This window comes from Betta splendens, chromosome 6 (genome assembly GCF_900634795.4).
Source record: "Betta splendens chromosome 6, fBetSpl5.4, whole genome shotgun sequence".
Taxonomy (NCBI): domain Eukaryota; kingdom Metazoa; phylum Chordata; class Actinopteri; order Anabantiformes; family Osphronemidae; genus Betta; species Betta splendens.
Genome location: NC_040886.2, coordinates 19614510 through 19635027, shown reverse-complemented (window position 1 = coordinate 19635027; position 20518 = coordinate 19614510). Strand labels below are relative to the sequence as shown.

Here is a 20518-nt window from a genome sequence, read left to right as displayed (position 1 = left end):
CTGGACCCTGGACTTATATCTCGTAGCTTGATCCGTGTATGACCCTATTTTTTGCTGACCTTGCCTCCTGCCTCACCTTTGAGCCTGTTTCACCGTAAGTCTGACCTAAGCCTGCCTCCTGACCATCGACTGTCTGATCCTTGCCTGTGCCGCTACTGCCTGGATTGTGTATTGACCCTTGCCTGCCTGACTACGAGTTCTATTAAACCTTCTTCATCACCGAGCTTTGTCTCCGCTGTGATCGCCATGACAGTTTTATGTATTTAAACATATGTTTGTAATATCATTACATGTTTTACGGTGTGCACGTTTTTAGTGTCTGTGGGATTTGATTAATCCAATTGTTTGAGGAAATTCTTGTATCTGCTCACCTCCTGAGTGAACCAGATACACCTGGGGACAATTAGTGCTTGAACAGTGGTGGTAAGGTTAAAAAAAGGAAGTCTCCTCATGGATAGACATTGAATAAACATTTTTGCAGAAATATTAAAGTTGCAGATCTACCTATTATCAGCACCAAACTCAGGCTGAAGCTGATCTGGACATCACCACTAATCACATGTTCTGGAAAATATATATTCTAATTTATTACAAATGACAAAAAATATAAATTTACAACTAATACAGTATAAAATTCTTCATAGAAGACATTATACAATACAAAGGATGTTCTAAATGGGTCTCACAAACTCAAATATTTGCCCTCATTGTACAGGTAACACAGCAGATAGATTTCTCCGTGCATTCTGGTTATGATCACCTGTGCAGCACTTTTGGCAAGGAGTATACGAAGAACTGTCAACCTGGTTAAGATGTCCAATCCCAGCAGCCCCTGAACTTTGTCTTCTTGGAGCTCTAAGTGGGCTTGACCTAGAGACAAACTCATCACAAACACTCCTTTCTGCCCTGTGGTGTAAAGAAATTCATCCTCATGAACTGGAAAACTAAAAAGAAATTAAGCATTACTCAGTACTTGAACAGCTTGCTAGATTACACCACCTTAGACACATTGTCTGCTTGTTCTTGTCTGACCCACTCTGGTAAGTGCTCAGGCCTGTTGTGGGGGGGTCTGGTTGGCTATTCGAGCTGCGGTCTTCATTGGGCCCTGGGCAGAGGTTGGTCTGCACAACCGCAGAGTATGTGTGTAGGTTTGAGTGGAGCACTACACTTGCTTCCCAACTACATCCCTCCACATTCATCCACCCAGGTCTGCGAGGGGCGTCCTACTGATGCAGCGATGGGGGCTTCCGGAAAGTAGTTTCGTCCCTCCTAATTGGGATGCTCTGCAGTTTTAATTGCATTACACTCATCCAGGACTTTGAGGGCTGCCTCCCAGGGAGGCAATGGACAGAGCCATCACATTGATGGTCTGCTGGGTCATGCTCCTGGAGGTGTCCCCCACTTTCAGTGCACTCTAGTTCCACACACTCACGTTCAAGCTGGGTTGCAGGGTTCTGGGGTGCCTGCCTGGGTTCACATGGGCAGCAGGCCGGAGACCTACCCTCCGCAATGAGATTAAGCGAATGGTTTGGGTGTATGAATGTATCTGAGAGTGCATGGGTTCACGTATGATTGACTAGTTCTTTGTGAGAGAGTTTGTGGTAGTGTGTCTTGATAAATGTGTGGGTGTGGGTGTGGGTGTGCGTCTATGTCTGTTGAGTATGTATGTGTGGTGCGCTTCGTTTGTTGGGGGTCCCATTTTCCTCCCGGGGTACGTGGATCTGCTGCACGGGTAGCCTTTTTTCTGCCAACCCCCACCAATTGCTGGCCTTGTGCTGCGGGCCCCTTTGTGGTGTCAGGGGATATGGTCGGCTCTGCTTGTGTGGGGGTGGTGGACTGGGGGTGAGTCTCACTCTGGGCGCAGGGGCATCTCCTGGCGGGCTCCCTACGGGCTGTGGGTTCTGGGGCTCCACTCTCTCAAGCCGCCCCTCCCACTGGGGGGAGTGTTTGCCTCTGGTTCTCATGGGGCGGACAGCGTTGACCCACGGTGGTCCACTCTAACCTCAGGGGCTGTCTCTGTGGCTGCTGCAGCTCTGCCTGGGGGGTTCTGTGTGGGCGGCTTGGGTTGCAACACCTGCCCTCCTGGAACTGAAGGTGTGTGGGCTCCCTGGCTGCTAGGGTTCTTCCCTCTTCCCCTTTCCCTTAGTGGCCGAGCTCCTCCCATCACCTTGGCTTTTACAAGTGGCATTGTTCATGCACCAACGTCTTCTTCACCCTTTGGGGGAACAATGTTAAGCTAGAGCTTTACTAACCTTGTAGTAAAACACTCAACACCTGAACTTATAAACAGGCATTCTAAACCTAACTGCAAGTATTACTGATACTTATCACTACCAATATCAATAATGTGTTAATATGGAAATTGTGATGCTTATCAAGTAGTATGAGATGATGTATGACAATATGTATAACATATGTGTAGGAATATGTTATATGTATATGTTTGTATGAGTGTATGCACATAACTCAACACTTTTAATTGGTATTAATATTAATTTCAAAGGTAAGCCACAGTACAGCAGTTGTTTGTTATGAATGTGTCAACCTAAGGTACATCCCTACTTATTTATTTTGCACCACTTGTGTGCACCCCAACCCACCACCGGGTTCACACCTGGTGCCTGACCTAACCAGGGACCTTCTGCTTCTGCAACTCGCTACATACTGAGCTACCAGGCCACAACAGTTCACAGCTGAAAGACTGTGTAGAAAGAAAATTGTCATTTAGTAATTTAATGAACCAAAAATTAGAACTGCAGTGGTTTAATATTAGCACCAATGATCTGAAGGTTACATGAAGCTGAAGCAAATGTGATCAAAAAAGCATTTTACTGAATAAAAGCATAATACCATAGCATTTAGTTACTGAAGCCACATTCAGGAATAAACACAATTATTTGATCATGTGTTAATATTCAACACTTTATAGGAGCACTTCTAAATATGTGCTGGTTTGAATGAGTGATCAGGTTAATATCTGACATATCAGTTTAGACATTTCTAGAAACGTTAAAATTTATTCTACACAATATACTTGTTAACATAAATGCTACAAATTGTTAACGATTAGTTCAAAGACAATTGTGTCTTAGTTTGAATTCATCCTTTCACTGGTTCAACACTGACTGATGACAAACAGATTTCCAGTCCCTCAGGTTGTCATTTGGCAGCTGTGTTCAATCTTAAACACATGAAGCATCAGCTGGGGCCTCAGCAACGTTGACGGTGTTACTGTCAAAAAAAGGACAGAAAATGTAGCGACAGCTTTGACAGCTTTGTGCTCGAGAATAATGGTCAATTAATACAGTTGTTTTAGAGACTATCAGACCCCTTATTTAAGTGAGCTTGTTCTTCCTTAATGTCCGGATAACCAACAAAGCTTTTCCAACATCCTTCAGTTCACTCATTCACTTACGAACTCAAGTTATTCCTCAGGTGTTGTATCCTTACATTTACCTCTTATTCAGTAAATGAAAAAATAATTTTTTACATCTCCTTGTTAAGTGTTGAGGTTCAAATATTTCTTCGGCAGATGTTTTCCTGCCAGCGTAGATTCTACATCTTTTGGTTAGAGTGAGACCAACATGCCAAAACAAGAGTGCTGTGATCTTTGACTGAGGCGCCGGTCTGTTCCAGAATAGAATAGAATAGAATAGAATAGAATAGAATAGAATAGAATAGAATAGAATAGAATAGAATAGAACCTTGGGCAGCTCTTGGTCCTTGACTCCTCCTCCAGTCTGGCTTTCAGAGCATCCCTTTCTCCTGGTTCTCCAAAAGCCTGCAAACACATAATTATTTTGTATTGGTGCTATTGCATCAATGCTGCTACTAGTAACAATTCAATTCAATTCAATTTTATTTATATAGCGCCAAATCACAACAAAGTTATCTCAAGGCACTTTACAAAGTAAGGTTTAAGACCTCACACAACTAAACCCAACAAGCCCCACATACAGCAAGCATTTAATTTGACAGCAACAGTGGAGAGGAAAAACTCCCTCTCTAACGAGGAAGAAACCTCCAGCAGAACCAGGCTGGATGTGGGCGGTGGGGGCTGCCTCGACCGGTTGGGGTGAGGGGATAGAGAGAGAGAAAAGCTACAGTAAAGGATTGTACCTGTGCAGTCAGAGCCATGAGGATGTCCAAACAGTGGACTTTGTCTCCAGGAAGCCGAGGCAGATGCATTCGGGCCAGTTTGATGGTGTTGGGTTTGGGAATCCTCAGCGGACCCTGCAGGCTGTCACACAGATCTGACAGCTGACTGTAGGAATCAGAAAAGTCGGTCAGAGAAACTACGCACCAGCAGACTGACAGACAGGCACATGATGCTGGTCTGATGGCTCAAGGCAGCATGGAGTCACCTTAAAAGACCTGACTGGCTCTGTTAAAAAATGCTCCAGTAAGAAATTCCATACTGCAAGGCTTCACTCATCCAGGTCTAGAGGAGCATCACAGCCCACCAGGGTTTGGGGGTTGAGTAAAAACACATAAGTTTAGTTTACACATACCTGTACTGTATCACCTGTGAAGCACTAGGGTCAAATACCATCCAGGTCGTATAAAACATTTGCAGGTCATTGTCAGGCAGGTTTTCAGCGTTGTCAGCGTTGAAAGCCTCCAGGATGACAGCAATGTACAGCTGGACTACGAGCAGCAAGGACAGGAGGACATAGGAGGTGCAAAAGGTGATGCCCACGGCTGGGCTCAGACAGTGTCCTGTGAGGTCACAGTCTGGCTCTTTGTTTAGGAGGGGAATCAGGACCCCATCCCACCCAGCCCTAGTGGTGATCACAAACATACAGATGATGCTGTTTGCAAATGTCTCAAAGTTGAACATGTCATCTAGCATGGCCTCCTTATTCACGTAGGCAAAGTTTATCATGCCGAAGGCAGAGTAGGTGAACATGAGGACAAGGAGGAGAAAACAGATGTTGAAAAGGGCAGGTAATGACATCACAAAAGCCAAAAGCAGTGTCCGGATCCTTCGGGTGAAGTGGAAAAGATGGAGGATTCGACAGACACGTGCCAATCGAAACATAGGGAAGATCATTGGTGGGATGAAAAACTTCACAAAGAGGTGGCTAAGGAACAGACCTGAAGAAAAAAAGCACAAAAAGTGTCACACACATCACATATTACAGTTGAGTCCCTTTATTTACCATCACCTCTGTTAACACTTCACAACAAACACAACCAGACACTTGTAAAGGAAATTACATCACACTGTATAGACTTACTTAGGATAGAAGCATTGAGAACCATAAAGTCAAGAATGTTCCAGCCACAAGTAAAGTAGTGTTTTCTGAATGAAATGATCTTCAGCAGAAACTCAAAGAGGAAGATGAGGATGAAGATAAACATGATCCAGTACAGGATCATTTCTTTCATTAGGCTCTGCTGGTCTGTCTCCACCATCATAGTGACCATGTTCAGGAAAATCATCACCACCATGAAGACTTCAAAAAATGGGTTGGTCACCAGGTCAAAGAGCCAAGCCTGACACTGGTTCTGGAGAAAGGAAAGCAAGAGGTTACAGCTGGGCAATATTTGTTGACCTGACCATGTCATATTCAACACAATGAAGTAAAGAACTGGGGCGTCAGATTTTAAGGTGGAGTGAACTCAAGAAAAGAAAAACTGGTTTCATCAATGTGGGCGCTAGGATCAGAGCATGTCAACCCTGTGTCACCACATTTAAGAGGTTGTGGTCTCAGCTTCAAACAGTTTGTGGCAGCAGCAGTAGAGCCTGAAGGTGGTTAGGTAACTGTTATGTTAGGTAACACTTTGGGTCTGGATTAGATGGTCAGGTAACATCGTGGTTTAAGGGTAGATATCCAGGTGACACTGTGGGTTAAGGGTAGATGGTCAGGTGACACCCTGATAAGGGTAGATGGACAGGTAACACCCTGGGTCTGGGTTTGATGGCCAGGTGACACCGTCAGGTGACACCATGGCCGCCAACTCATCTTCACTTAAAAACTTAAAATGGAGCCTTTATCCCACAGTGAGAAAATGTCATTGCTATTTACACCAAAGGCAGCTTAAGATGACACCTTTAGTGTCTTGCCCGAGGACACTTCAGCTCAAGGATTCAAACCACCAAACCTGTGACTATTGGGAAGGTAGAGAACATTTTTGTTTTTTTGGTTTAAGAGGTTAAGAGTAATATTTAAAATAATTATCAAACCATTTTGATTTCCAATCCAGCTGTGGTTCTGGGTCCAGTCTCCTACTAAATTGTTTCAAAAACATCAGTGTGACTTTGGGCTATCTAACCATGATCTATATAAATCTCTTATCTTACCTGAATGTACAACATAGCAGGGACATTTCAGAACCATGATGAGAACCTGGGCCCTATGCCTATGCAACTATGCTAGTCTGACCAAAGAGCTACACAGGAAGTTGTAAACCCACCTGTGGTCGATGCCCAGATTTGACTGATGTCTTGGAAAAGAGCCTCCCCAGGACCCTGGAATATTTCTGCTGCTCCTCTGTCATGAAAAAATGTTTCCCTCCAAAGTAAGAACAAGGATAAAGACCAAATTAACTGAGAAGATTCACCAGCAACACTGTATCATCTTCAACTAATCTTTACATGGCACCCTTTGACATAGTAACTATCCAATTATCTGTTTCTCCTGTACAACCTGTCCATCAGCTATGTTTCTCTGAGTGCTCTGCCTGCCTGTCTGTCAGTATGGATACATATCTTGTGTCTCTGCTGGCCCAACATGTCTATGAAGACTCTGAAGAAGAAGCTGATGGTGAAGAAGCAGCCAATAAAGATGAAGTTGATGAAGTACATGTACATGTACAGGTTTGCCTCATACGCTGGCTGTTCTTCCACCTGTGAACACACCAGCATCAGTACCAGTACCAGGACCAGCTAACACCAGTGACTACCTGCAGTACCACTACCTATAAAGGTACCAATACCTTTCAGAGAATATCACTTTGAATACACCACTATTGTTTGACTGTAGAACCACACTGACCCAATTGGTGTCCACAGCTGAGTACATGATGTCCAACCAGCCTTTAAATGTTGCCTAGAAAAACATGGAGCTTGTCAAAGTAACAGAATTGTTTTCTAATGTGAGCTGTTAAACTTTACAATACAATGAAGGGTTACTTCATAGAGGTTAAAACCTGACTAAGGGGTTAGGAGTTACCAGGGGTTACCTTAGACTTCACATTAAGATTTGAAATGTTTTTTACACCACAACTAGAATGTAATAATGCTTAAGAATCACAGGCTGCACCTGAGCGTTGCACTTAAGTCATGTGTCCAGAGCCTCGTCTCGATCACTGAACAGTGGAACATTTCCAGAGTCAGAGCAGCAGAGATGTTGTTCTGAGGGTTCACACTTACCACTTGCAGCAGCGCTAGGTATCCTATAGCCACATTGTCAAAGTTTATGTATGGGTTAATCCAGACAGCATCGTCTAGAGTCATACATTCAGACTTGTTGTGCACCACATCAGGCAAGAATTGTTCTTTTGATGTCCCATTGTAACAGTATGAAAACTGTCCACCAAACATTTCCACTCCTGAGCAGCTAAAAAACAACCAGACAACCAGAAACACCAGCAGCTCGCTCCACATGGACCTGAGGCTCACTGCCAGGACTTCCAACACCACCTGCACACAACGAGTAACGAAAGGTTTGCCTGCATCCGTGGTTCAAACACTACTCTCTTCCTGTGTCTCACCCTTGGGCCCTGGAAGCGGGATAGAGCCCTCAGGGGCCGCAGAGTCCTCAGAGTCCTCAGAGACAGACCTGCTCCCAGTTCACTGCATCCCAGCCCTGCGCCTGTAATAGCCATCACTGATACCTGAAAGACACGGATCACCTGGCTATGACATCAGCACCCCCTGGTGATGTCATGAATACCACACTGACATTTGTCAAAGTGGAACATTCTCCAGGGTTTAGTCAGGTTTGTGGTTCACCAATTGTGCAAATAGTATGCTTTTTCTAGATAAATGTCTAACTGCAACAGTTTGTATAATCACACAGATAAGTTCAGTTTCTGTTTTAAACTGTCACATTTTATCCTGTTCCTAAATTCAACATCAACATGATGTTGATGTTGCAGTGCTCAGCATCTATCAACAGAACTACTGATCATGGTTTCTTGAGATTCCCAGAGCTCAGTGTAAATGAGCATCTGTGGGGAGGTTCCACCTTCAGGGGCCCAATCTGTCTTAGCATCAGCAAATACTTGATCCATTTATTTACCCTACCTTCTACAATACTAGGGTTCATTAACTCGTTCCTGTGTACCAAGTTAAGAGATGGTGGTCAGTGCTTAAAGACAGAATAACTGTTAATGTTAACTCTTGTCCTGATTCATTGTCAGCAATAACAGCAATAAGTCACTGATTCCTTCTTACGGCCAAGATGAGAAAGTCGAGCCAGCACCAGAAGCTACTAAAGTATTTCTTCAGTCCAAGGGCAATCCACTTGATGAGCATCTCCAGAAGGAAGAGGCAGGCAAACGCCTGGTCTGCTTTGTTCAGAACATCTTGCATGTCTGGATTCTGCTGTAGATAGACGTCTTCAAATACCTGTTCATATAAACAATGCGGTTAAAATGAATCTGTCTGACAGCTCAACTAACACAAGTGTCCAACTGAAACGAGTAACTTTGGAATGAGTTCATTAGATTCAGACAGGTTGGACTGTGTCCGTTGATCCCGAGCTCCACGATGAGCCTGTGTCAGGTTCTGGCTCTGTGTTTCAGTTTTATTTTGAAAGGACTTCGGTCATCAGCTATATAATCATGTTTTGGGTTTCCAGTTTCCACTTCCTGTTTTATTTTGGTAGTCTCCTGGTCTCTGTTTCAGTTCGAGCTTCACTTCCGGTTTACGTCACGTCACAGCTGTTCTTGCTTCACCCGGTCATTACACACACCTGTTTTAAATCAGTAATTACTTCTTGTATTTAACCACCACCTGTGTCCTTAGTTCTCTGCCAGATCGTTGTTTGTGTGTACCCGTCATATTCCCCGTTCATTGATTCATCCAGCCCTGTTTTCATGTACCCTGTTTTGACCGTTGACTCTGAGCGTGCCTAGTCCCCGTCTGCCTTGTCTGCCGTGATTATCTGCCGCTGTCTGTTACCGCCCTTGCCTGCCTGACCACGATCCTGCGCTCGACGATTCGGTATTGTAATCCAGTTCTTGTGTACGACTTTGCCTGTCCCTGACACTGTCTCTGCCTGATCCTGCTTCAACCCCGCTTGATCTCCGTGTATGACGCTGCCTGAAGTGGATACTGTAACCTGGAATAAATCGTCAGTTATTTCAACCCAAGCTGTGTTGTGCTGTGCATGTGAGTCCTCATCCTTGCGACCGTGACAGCCTGAGGCAGTAATTGGCTCATTTCAGTAACCTGGTTAGTTGGGTCTGTGAAAACCCGTCCCTGATTATGTCTGTGGAGGCTAAAGCAAAGCTTTGCCTGTGTGCTTACCAGAGCTACGCTGCTCAGCAGGATGGCAATGATGATTAAAACCTCAAAGCACTTATGGTCTGCAATGAACAAACAGGATGTCCTGAAGTGAGCCCAGCCCCTGCCAAAGCCCTGGGATGTGTCTACGTCCAGGAATGGACAGCAGCGGTAACAACCTGAAACACACACATTCTGAGCAAGAACAGAAGAACTACTGAAGCAGCACATGTTCTGGTTCTGGTAGTGGTGGTGTGTACATACTGTCGCAGCAACAGGGCTCAGGTGTGCTTTCATCCTCCTTCTCCTGTTTCTGCTCAATGACACACTGAACACATTAGAAACATAGGACATATGTCACAGTAAGGTCTCACTTAATTTCCTGTTGCTTCTCCGTTCATTCCACCTTTACCTCACTCACTCCTTCATTCCCTGATAAGCCAGCTCCGACACCCAGTCACCTCATTCATTTAGTCCTTGTGATTCATGCAGTCTTGATTTCCCTCCAAATGCAACAACAGAATATTCACCTGAGGCCCTGGTAGTGATAGAACTGAACCAACAGTCCTTACTGGTACTGGGCAACTGTGGGTCAGTGTAAGTCGCATCACGCCAGAACCAAGCTTTCTGGAATGGTATGATTTCCTGTGACCTGGTCTACGCTGATGATTCATCTGATTCATTCTGTCCTATCCATCACTGGGCCACAACTATTTACACGTACAGCAGCTTAACCAGATATTTATTGTTATCTTTTCATCTTTAAACCCCTCTTTTGACTGTGAAGGCTTTTCTGTTCTGTGGGGTAGTGGTGATGATGTTGTGCCACTAAGGAATTCAACACATTTAGTACTTTTTTTCCCTAGGGTTCAGCTGCAAATGAAACACAGATTCAATATAATTTCATATAAGAATAGAATTTACCTGCGTCTTTTCCTCTTTTTCGTTTTCAGGCTCAGTCTCTGTAATTGAGGCCCTTTTGGAACTGGCATTCTGCTTGGAGGACACTACATCCAGAGCCACACATGCATGGTCCTTGTTCCTGTCCACTGCTGCAGATCATTTACACGCGAGTCATTCAATCTGGCTTCAAGTGTCCTCAGTCTAAATAATGGATTTTGCTTAAACTGAGATAAACAAGGAACCGAAGAGCAACAAACACGAAAATGAAGGACCTACCTTCTGTTTCTTTATAAGTCCTTATCTTTAGTCTGTTTCTTATTTGGTTTAATGCAATCTGTATGTTGTTTTCAACGTTTTCCACTGGAACAAAATAATCCCCATTCAATGAGCTCAGCAGCAGGCCCAGGAACAGGTTCAGAACCTTGAATGAGCAACAACATTTTTATTACTCAACAGTCAAGACACATCAGAGCATGAAGCAACACCAGCTGTTCAAGCAATGGGACCAGAAACAAGTTCAGGATGTAAGTCTGTCTCCAGGCTCTAACCCAGACTCACCAGCCAAGATCAGGTGGAGGCTTTCATAATGTAATAGGCTGTTTGCCTTCTGTTCCTAGATCCACTCTGTTAGGAACTGGGAATCGTTATTAAGGTGTTTTGATTGTGTGAGCCACTCACTTAAAATTAACCAATATTAATCAAATTAATATGGGGTCAAATGAGGGCAAATTTACTTTTTAGTGAAATCTACTTTTCAGTCATTCTGTCTGTTTACGTGTACCTTACATTTATCATTCCCACTCGTGAGACTCACCAGCAGGTTTCCAATCAGCATGACCATCAAGTAAAAGATCTGACATGTGGCCTGACCAGAAACCTCCATGCAGTCCCACAGGGTCTCGATCCATTCTCCACATAGGATCCTGACAGCAACAAGGAAGGCATGGAAGAAATCGGCTTGGTGCCAGCGTGGAAGCTGCACTTCGGCTGAGATGCGATAGAGGTTGGTGTTGTAGTCGTCCCGGAACAGCTTCTCCCCAACTATACTGAACATGAAGACTATGATGAACAGAATCAAAGTCAAGTTCCTCAAAGCCTTCATAGAGGACCAGACGACCTTCATCCACAGGTTGAAGGAGGGCCACCAGCGACCCAACCTGAACACTCTGACCTGCACAGATAGAACCGTAGACAGACTTAGAGAGAGAGGAGGCACAAAGGAGAATCAGGTTGACAATCAGGTTGATGACACACACTTACCACTGGGCTTAGATAAATGTATGACACGATGAAGTTCGTGATGATAGAGATAACGAAGAGGATAAAATCAAAGACGTTCCAGCCCACCTGTAACCATGGCAACAGCAAAATTACACAGGGATATAGAACGACAACTCAACACTTAAAATAATGACCACCGAACTGGTAAAGGATCACAGGCTGTAACCTTTCCAGCCTGTTTCTATGTGTTTTCTGTGTCGTGTGCACAATTGGTTAAGTTTTTTCTCAGCAGAGGAAAAAGAAGTTTGACCTTAAAGTAGCCATAGGGGTCCGAGGCCAGAACCCTAAGAATCACCTCTACTTGGAAAATCACGGTGAACACCTAAGGGGTCAGAGGTCAGTTAGCAGCAGGTCTACACTTGTAAGCACAGGTTCACAGGCAATAAACGGATTCCATTCTATTCTATTCTATCCCATTCTCATGTTTCACTGACCAGTTCTGCCAAAATCAGCTTGTACTCGAAAGTCATTGTCATTGGATAATGATTCATGGAAAAGATGATGACATTGAGGACAGTGCAGATAACAGCCCCAAGGTCAAAGAACGGGTTTGTGACAAAGGCTTGAAGCCGCTGTTTGAGCCACCGCCAACAGGCACAACAGTTCCACTTGAGGCAGAGGTTGGCAAAGGCGGTCCAACAGGCAAAGCATGAGCTGCGGTCCTGCTCAGGCCCTGAAACACACAGCACATCCTGGTTTATGTGGCTGAGGGTCCTCACAGGTAAGGAGAGTGCAGGGTGTGTACCTGCTGTGTGTTCATGGCTCTTCCTGTCTGCAGCTGAGTCCCCTCCAGACCTTTGCTGTAACAACAGTCAGGTTTAACAGGACACATTCCATCGACTCAACTTAGTGTTTTTATTCTTTCTGCCTCTGCCTCTCACCTCGTCTTTCCTCCTCATCACTTCCAGGATCTGAAGGAACTCCTCTTCTTTCTGTTTGGCCTCTGTGATGCCAGCCTCATCCCGTTCAACAAACCCCACAACTACTGCCGCCACAATAAGGCTGATCAGGCAGAAACAGCCAGGTAAGAAAATGAGTGCAAAGAGAATCACATAGCTTTTGCCTGATGTCCTCAACACCTGAGAGAAAATGGACAAATGAGAGACAGGACACACCAGCTTGGCTACTGGTAACTGACCAGCAAGTTACTGACCATCTGGAGCAGGTTTTCCCAGTAGTCCTGGGTCATTAGTCTGAACAGACTTAACAGGGACCAACCAAATGAGTCAAAGCTGGTGAATCCATAGTTTGGGTTTTCCCCTGTACTCAGGCAGGAGTAACCCTCTGGACAGGCCCTGAATACATCATCATGATCATTGTCATTATCATCATCACCATCACCATCAGTTATTATCAGTGCAGCATGTGTGAACATACCCAGCCATGGAGTTGTTTCCACACAGCAGAGGGTCAATGTGATCTGATAGGTAGTAGTAGTTTCCTGTCATACACAAACAATATGGGAGTCGCTATGTCTGCTTCAACTAAATATATTGTGGGTTTGTGGGTATATATATATATATATATATATATACACACACACACACACACTCTATTCTCACCCTCCGCGGGTGGTCTCATCCACTTTCCAAGCTCGGGTCCTCTACCAGAGGCCAGGGAGCTTGAGGGTTCTGCGCAGTATCCTTGCTGTTCCTAGGATTGCACTTTTCTGGACTGAGATTTCGGATGTTTTTCCAGGGATCTGTCGTAGCCACTCCTCCAGTTTGGGGGTCACAGCCCCTAGTGCTCCGATCACCACAGGCACCACTGTGGCCTTCACCTTCCAAGCCTTCTCCAGTTCTTCTCTGAGCCCTTGGTATTTCTCTAGTTTCTCATGTTTCTTTTTCCTGATGTTGCCATGGCTTGGTATTGCCACATCCACCACTACGGCTTTCCTCTGCTCTTTATCCACCACCACAATGTCTGGTTGGTTCGCCATTACCATTCTGTCAGTCTGGATCTGGAAGTCCCACAGGATCTTGGCTCGCTCGTTCTCTACCACCTTGGGAGGTGTTTCCCACTTTGACCTTGGGGTTTCCAGTCCATACTCCGCGCAGATGTTCCTGTATACTATGTATACTATGCCAGCCACTTGGTTATGGCGTTCCATGTATGCTTTGCCTGCCAGCATCTTACACCCTGCAGTTATGTGCTGGACCGTCTCTGGGGCCTCTTTGCACAGTCTACACCTTGGGTCTTGTCTGGTGTGGTAGATCTGGGCCTCTATGGCTCTGGTGCTCAGGGCCTGCTCCTGTGCATATATATATATATATATATATATGGCTCGCTGGATAGCTCAATCGGTAAAGTCACAGGACTTGCATGCGGGGGGATCCCGGTTCGAATACCCGTTAGGGCGAATAGGCATCCAGTGTGGGTCCTTGGGCAAGACCCTTCAAGCTACCGCCTACCTCACATCATGAGAGACAATGAACCACATGAGATACCGGCTCAGACGTCGCCCGGTCTAACAAGGTCTGCGTCAGGTGTTGGGGAACCAGAGCACCTTGGCGAGAAGTGGGCTACTGGAACAAGAAAGAAATGGCTGAGATGCGAGAACAAGGCTCTGTTGGAATGCTACTACTCAAGTAACCCTAGTCAGAGGGGTTACATGCAAAGAATGTGCGGTGAATGGGAACGGAGAAACCCACATTCAAGGCTGACGGCGAAGCAACTAGTAGCTCAGTGTTCCAACATCCACAAACGGCAACTGCTATCACAACTTGAGATTGACGAGATACAACACAAATGCTACGGCAAGGGGGAGCCAGGACGCCAGGTCAGAGGGGAGGTTTCACCATCTCCCCAACCGGAAATTGGGTACGAAGCCCCAATAAGCACAGATACGCTGAGCGAGGCAGCGACTGACCTGAAAGATAAGATCATGGCGAGATTGAACAGGCAACCCCGAACCCCACTACAACGGCTAAGTGAAGTACCATCAGAAAGTCTCATGGAAGATGTGAATGCAGCATTGAGAGTGATCCCTACCACAACAATCACAGAAACCAATGAGCTGATATACGCTTCAGCATCAGTGATCCTAGAGATGCTTGGCTATAAGAGCAACCATGGGAGCCATGAGAAACAATACCCACCATGGAAACGAAGGTTGGAGGCAAAAATCAAGGCAGCTCGGAGGGAAGTGAGCCAAATGACAGAGGCCCAGAGAGGTGCAATGAAAAGACCAATGCCTAAGAGGTACAGCCAGATGACCATACCTGAAGCACTCGAAACTGCCAAGCAAAGGCTACAAGCCTTGGCCAGCCGCCTAAAGAGATACACCAGAGATAACGAAGCCAGACGAATAAACCGGCTGTTCGCAACACAACCTGCGAAAGTGTACTCTCAATGGCAGGGTAATAACAACAGAGCAGACCCACCAAGGCTGGAAACTGAACAGTACTGGAAGGGTATATGGGAAAGGGAGGCGTCACACAACAGTGATGCACAGTGGCTGGTGGATCTGAGGGAAGACCACAGCAACCTCCCTGAACAGAATCCAGTGACTATCACAGTGGCAGACATCCAACATAGAGTCTCAGGTATGAAAAACTGGACAGCACCTGGCCCTGACATGATCCACACCTACTGGCTAAAGAAGCTCACTGCAATCCATGAGCGCCTGGCAGCACAAATGAACCAGCTGCTAAGGGATGGGACTCACCCTGAATGGCTAACCGAAGGGCGAACGATCCTGATAATGAAGGATCCCTCAAAGGGCACAGTCCCATCCAACTACCGGCCAATAACCTGTCTCTCCACAACATGGAAGCTCATGTCAGGCATCATCGCAGCTAAGATAAGTGGGCACATGAGTCAATACATGAGCGAAGCACAGAAGGGCATTGGTAAGGATACCAGAGGAGCCAAACACCAACTCCTGGTAGACAGAACAGTCGCCCAAGACTGCAGAATGCGACACACCAACCTGTGCACAGCCTGGATCGACTACAAGAAAGCCTATGACTCAATGCCACACACATGGATCACTGAATGCTTGGAGCTGTACAACATCAACAGAACTCTAAGGGCCTTCATTGCAAACTCGATGAGGTTGTGGAAAACCACACTTGAAGCCAATGGGAAGCCACTTGCCCAAGTATCCATCAAATGTGGCATATACCAAGGAGATGCACTGTCCCCACTGCTGTTCTGCATAGGTCTGAACCCCCTCAGCCAAATAATAAACAAGACTGGCTATGGATACCGACTCCGGAACGGGGCCACCATAAGTCACCTCCTCTACATGGATGACATCAAGCTGTACGCCAAGAGTGAGCAAGACATCGACTCGCTGATCCACACCACCAGGATCTACAGCTCAGACATCGGGATGTCATTCGGGCTCGAGAAATGTGGGAGGATGGTGACACCCCAAATCCAGCACCCTGAGACTGTACGCTAGTCGCAAGGAAGGAGGCCGAGGACTAGTGAGCGTGAGAGCCACTATCCAGGATGAAACATCCAAGCTCCATAAGTACATCAAGGATAAGGCCCCGACAGACGACGTGCTGGGTGAATGTCTCAGGCAGTGGAGAACAGAGGATGAGGTGCTGGAAGAGGGACCATCATGGGAGGACAAGCCCTTACACGGGATGTACCACCGGAACATAACTGAAGTGGCTGATCTCAACAAATCCTACCAATGGCTTGAAAGGGCTGGGCTGAAGGACAGCACAGAGGCACTCATCCTGGCTGCACAGGAGCAGGCCCTGAGCACCAGAGCCATAGAGGCCCAGATCTACCACACCAGACAAGACCCAAGGTGTAGACTGTGCAAAGAGGCCCCTGAGACAGTCCAGCACATAACTGCAGGGTGTAAGATGCTGGCAGGGAAAGCATACATGGAACGCCATAACCAAGTGGCTGGCATAGTATACAGGAACATCTGCGCAGAGTATGGACTGGAATCCCCAAGGTCAAAATGGGAAACACCTCCCAAGGTAGTAGAGAACGAGCGAGCCAAGATCCTGTGGGACTTCCAGGTACAGACTGACAGAATGGTAATGGCGAACCAACCAGACATTGTGGTGGTGGACAACGAACAGAGGAAAGCCGTAGTGGTGGATGTGGCAATACCAAGCGATGGCAACATCAGGAAAAAGGAACATGAGAAACTAGAGAAATACCAAGGGCTCAGAGAAGAACTGGAGAAGGCTTGGAAGGTGAAGGCCACAGTGGTGCCTGTGGTGATCGGAGCACTGGGGGCTGTGACCCCCAAACTGGAGGAGTGGCTACAACAGATCCCTGGAAAAACATCCGACATCTCAGTCCAGAAAAGTGCAGTCCTAGGAACAGCAAGGATACTGCGCAGAACCCTCAAGCTCCCTGGCCTCTGGTAGAGGACCCGAGCTTGGAAAGTGGATGAGACCACCCGCGGAGGGTGAGAATAGAGTGTGTGTGTGTGTGTGTGTGTATATATATATATATATATATATATATATATATATATATATATAGGCTATGAACCAGCCTTTGAACATCACTGATGTACACCAAGCTGGACATACCTTCTCTGACTGGCAGATTTGCCCTGCAGTCATCAAAACTATAAATGAACACTTACAAATAATGTGAAAAAAATGTGAAATTACTCAAAACTTGTTTCATATTTAAGATTTGATTCCTACTTTACACTAATGTGTCATGACAATAAATAAAACTATTCAGATGAGCAGGCGCATCCAGACTTTGGACTGGTGGTATATATCTAATGTACCTCAGCTGCTAAAAAGTGTATCCCACAAACCGGCAGCGGTTCAGGTTTGTGCCATTAAAGAACGAGGAGACAATAGGATACTAGGATGGATGGTTATTCGAGCTGAGTCAATTTTTAATCTAATTTAAACTGAGCAAGAACATCTTTATTCTGATTCTGATATTACCAGGGCGTTTGATGTGTGTGATGAAGCTGAGGTTGCCATTGTAGTCAAGGAAACTGGGTTCAGTCACATTACTAGAAAACGTTGTGACACATTTTTGGCTCAAGCTTCCCATAAAGAGCAGCAGACCAATCGTAGCCAGGATGCTCAGTCCAGACACTGTCAGAATGAAAACACCAGCCAACTGCTTCACTGATTTGACGAGAGCTTCTGCAGTCTTTCTCATACCTGAAAAGAGGGACATCACTCATGAACTTGTCACTTCAAGGTGAACCATGCCACACTCACCCCCAACTAACCTGGGTAGACTGCGATCATCTTTAGATGCAAGAACACTGGCATCAGGACAGAAGCCTTCCCCATGTGTACGAAACTGGACAAAAGCCTGAGTGATGGATGTAAAGACACAAATCACACAAGAAACAAACAGACAGCAGGTTAAACACAGAGAACAAATTCATTCTGCCTGAGCTTAAAGCACCGCACAAAACCACTGGTCCCGCTTTAGGTTCAGAAATGCTTTTCAGACAGGACCGATCGTCCCATAACTCAGCGTTTATTGGGTCATTAGAGACACAGATGTAAACAGTCTGGAAAACCACTGTACAAGACCTTCAGTTTGTGTTTGACTGGTGATTACCCTGTGGTGATGACCATGATGTCGAGCCAGTTCCAGGGGTCTCTGAGGAAGGTAAAGCGTCCCATACAGAAACTTCGGGACATGACCTTCACTATGACCTCACAGGTGTAAATGGCTGTGAAGATGTATCTGTTCCAACACAAAAACGTGAGAGCAAACTTGCACAACTGCTGCTTCCTGCTCAGGCTCAGAGAAGACAATCAGTACAACACCAAACTTTGAGCTCAATTTCTGCACTGATCTCTTCTCAATTAACATGATGCAGAGCTACATATATAGCTACAGATATTCACTGACTTCACCTCTGATAAACCTTTACAGATGCCATGCTGGAAAACTGTATAAATTGGAAATCAAGACCAAGTGTGAAAGAGTATTAAACATAGATTAGACATAGACATCCTCTGCTTTGACTGCAGCTGCTGAGACTCATTCGTTTAATTCTCTGCTGGCTTCAGAACAAGAAACCGATTGTTTCTGTTGCTGAGGAAGAATTAGCTCAAAAGGAGAACTGTTAGCTATGTGAACTGTAGTAGTGACCTTTTGTGTCTTTGGAGACACTAAGGGTTCTTTGTGTCATTTCATTTCAAATTTCATTAAGATTTTCACTTCCTGTTATTTACAGACCATCGCTGCTTCCATGTGATCTTGTTGTGCATTAACTCACTGTGCAAACCAGCTCAAAAGGGAGTTGGCCAGAATCGTTAAAAGGATGAAAAGCCGGAACCACGTTTAGATTTTAAGGAAAAGAAGATGATGATGATGACAATACTTACAGAGATACTCACAACAAAACCAAAAAAACACAATGAAAGAAGGTGACACCATAAAAGATATGAGTTGAGTAGAATCTTGATAGCGACCCTCCTCACTGGGCTGAACGGACTCAGCAGGTAACAGGACGACTCAGCACTGAACCTGTGGATGATGTTTCCTCTATCAAGCACAATGAAGGTCTGCAGATCAGAGACAGGAGGAGTGATTAGATAGACGGTAAGCGAGACAGTTCTTTGCCCTTTAAATGAAATAAAATCCATAAATCACAAAGCTGCCCCCGGTCACTTCCAATAAATTACCTTCTGTGATTGGTAGAAAGGATCCAGCTCCTCCAGTGGGGTGTTGAGGAGATGTATGGGTGGGGTCCCATACACAAACGGGAGAGGCTTCCCAGACTCCAGATGAACAGCTGCTTTGGGCTGGTCTGTCACCTGTCAGTCAATCAGAGAAGAAAGTAGGTTCCCAGCCTCTGACCACTGATAAAGCTACATGATTGGGTTTTCTTCAAAACACTATCATAAAAGTGTTGAAAACTGAAACAGACAAACCAATGCCAAAAGGAAAGAATGAGCTAAACTTGCTGGTTTGTAGAGTAGTGATGACCGGTTCTGTCTGACTCATTAGAAATGGGTCAAAATACTAGTTCTGTGTTGCCACAGCCTAATGGATCAGAACTGAACATTGCATCTCTACCAACAGGTTCCAAGGTCAAGCTGGCGGGTGCCTCAGTCAGAAGCAATTACGTCACACGCACCTCTGGGCAGCGGACGCCGCTCTCCGGAGTGAGACGTCTGAAGACCTCTGCATCCACAGGTGGAAGCAGAGACACCATCCTGGCTTTCGGAAGCTCTGCCCGAATTCCTCTGTTGCTTAGCAACAGCTTCCTAGGAGTGCCCGCACACAAAGGGCGATGAAAACTGTTCAAAACCTCACACGCTCTTCAGTCACACGTGCCACCTGTTTTTTTACATTCTAAATAATTCTAATTCGCTTAATTAATCAAGTAAAAAGTTTTCATACTCAGGTTCATATTCGCCCAGAATATAATTTATGAAGACATGTAGGCAGTGTGTTTGTAAAATAGGCGGTAATTGTAAATAAATAATGTAATTGGGTTCTTTTACCTAAAATGTCTGTATTCGAATGTTAGATTTTTAAGTTAACATTTTAAAAGTGCGTAGTCAAAGCGATCAAAACAACAAAAGCACTGATTATAAATGGAAACGTGTAAAACTGTGACACACGTGGACTTTGCAAATCACTGATTACAACTTACAGTTGTGAGGGCTCCAGTCTCAGCTCATCGACTCTCCTTTGCAGAGCTCCTCGCTCCCTCTGGCTCCTCCAAAACTCCCAAAACCGGTTACTTGTGCTTGACATGGCTGCAGCGCACTGCTTCTCTTGGTGTCTGTGTTCGCTCTTCAGTCGTGTGCAGCCTTTGCTTCCAGTGTCCAGAGCCATAAATGAGCAGGGGAGGGACCTCAGGCCCATCAGCTGCAGCTCTGCTGTATTATTGCTCTGTGTGCTCAGTAACCCACTGCAGCTGTGGGTTACTCAGGTGTCCATCTACCAAAA

At 45.5% G+C, this 20518-nt stretch overlaps 1 protein-coding gene across 2 annotated transcripts; it reads right to left on the bottom strand.

Annotated features, from left to right (window-relative positions):
- Nucleotides 1-2747: 2747 nt before the first annotated feature.
- LOC114857373 (sodium channel protein type 4 subunit alpha B-like) lies at nt 2748-20518 on the bottom strand. 2 transcript variants are annotated; one of them, XM_055509969.1, is made up of 31 exons: nt 20220-20505; nt 19698-19827; nt 19243-19374; nt 19005-19122; nt 18834-18897; nt 18167-18295; nt 17826-17911; nt 17530-17754; nt 13019-13082; nt 12795-12936; nt 12523-12720; nt 12387-12441; nt 12076-12314; nt 11892-11963; nt 11621-11707; nt 11175-11531; nt 10637-10781; nt 10382-10509; nt 9722-9785; nt 9482-9636; nt 8405-8578; nt 7720-7842; nt 7379-7648; nt 7002-7055; nt 6716-6853; nt 6421-6525; nt 5241-5511; nt 4512-5097; nt 4120-4264; nt 3705-3781; nt 2748-3231 (listed from the first exon to the last, which is right to left on the bottom strand). In XM_055509969.1, the coding sequence occupies exons 1-31, from the start codon at nt 20432-20434 to the stop codon at nt 3183-3185; spliced, it is 4797 nt and encodes a 1598-aa protein (XP_055365944.1). In that variant the 5' UTR covers nt 20435-20505; the 3' UTR covers nt 2748-3182. The 2 variants fall into 2 exon arrangements, 1 of the variants encoding a protein (XP_055365944.1); XR_008695050.1 differs by lacking the exons at nt 2748-3231; nt 3705-3781 and having other exon boundaries at nt 4127-4264; nt 4365-5097; nt 20220-20518.

Coding starts and splice junctions, on each gene's coding strand:
- LOC114857373 (XM_055509969.1), bottom strand. CDS start 20,434: ATGGGCCTGAGGTCCCTCCCCTGCTCATTTATGGCTCTGGACACTGGA. Junction 19,828..20,219: donor AGACTGGAGCCCTCACAACT/GTAAGTTGTAAT, acceptor GGGCACTCCTAG/GAAGCTGTTGCTAAGCAACA. Junction 13,083..17,529: donor CACACACATCAAACGCCCTG/GTAATATCAGAA, acceptor TGTGTATGACAG/GAAACTACTACTACCTATCA.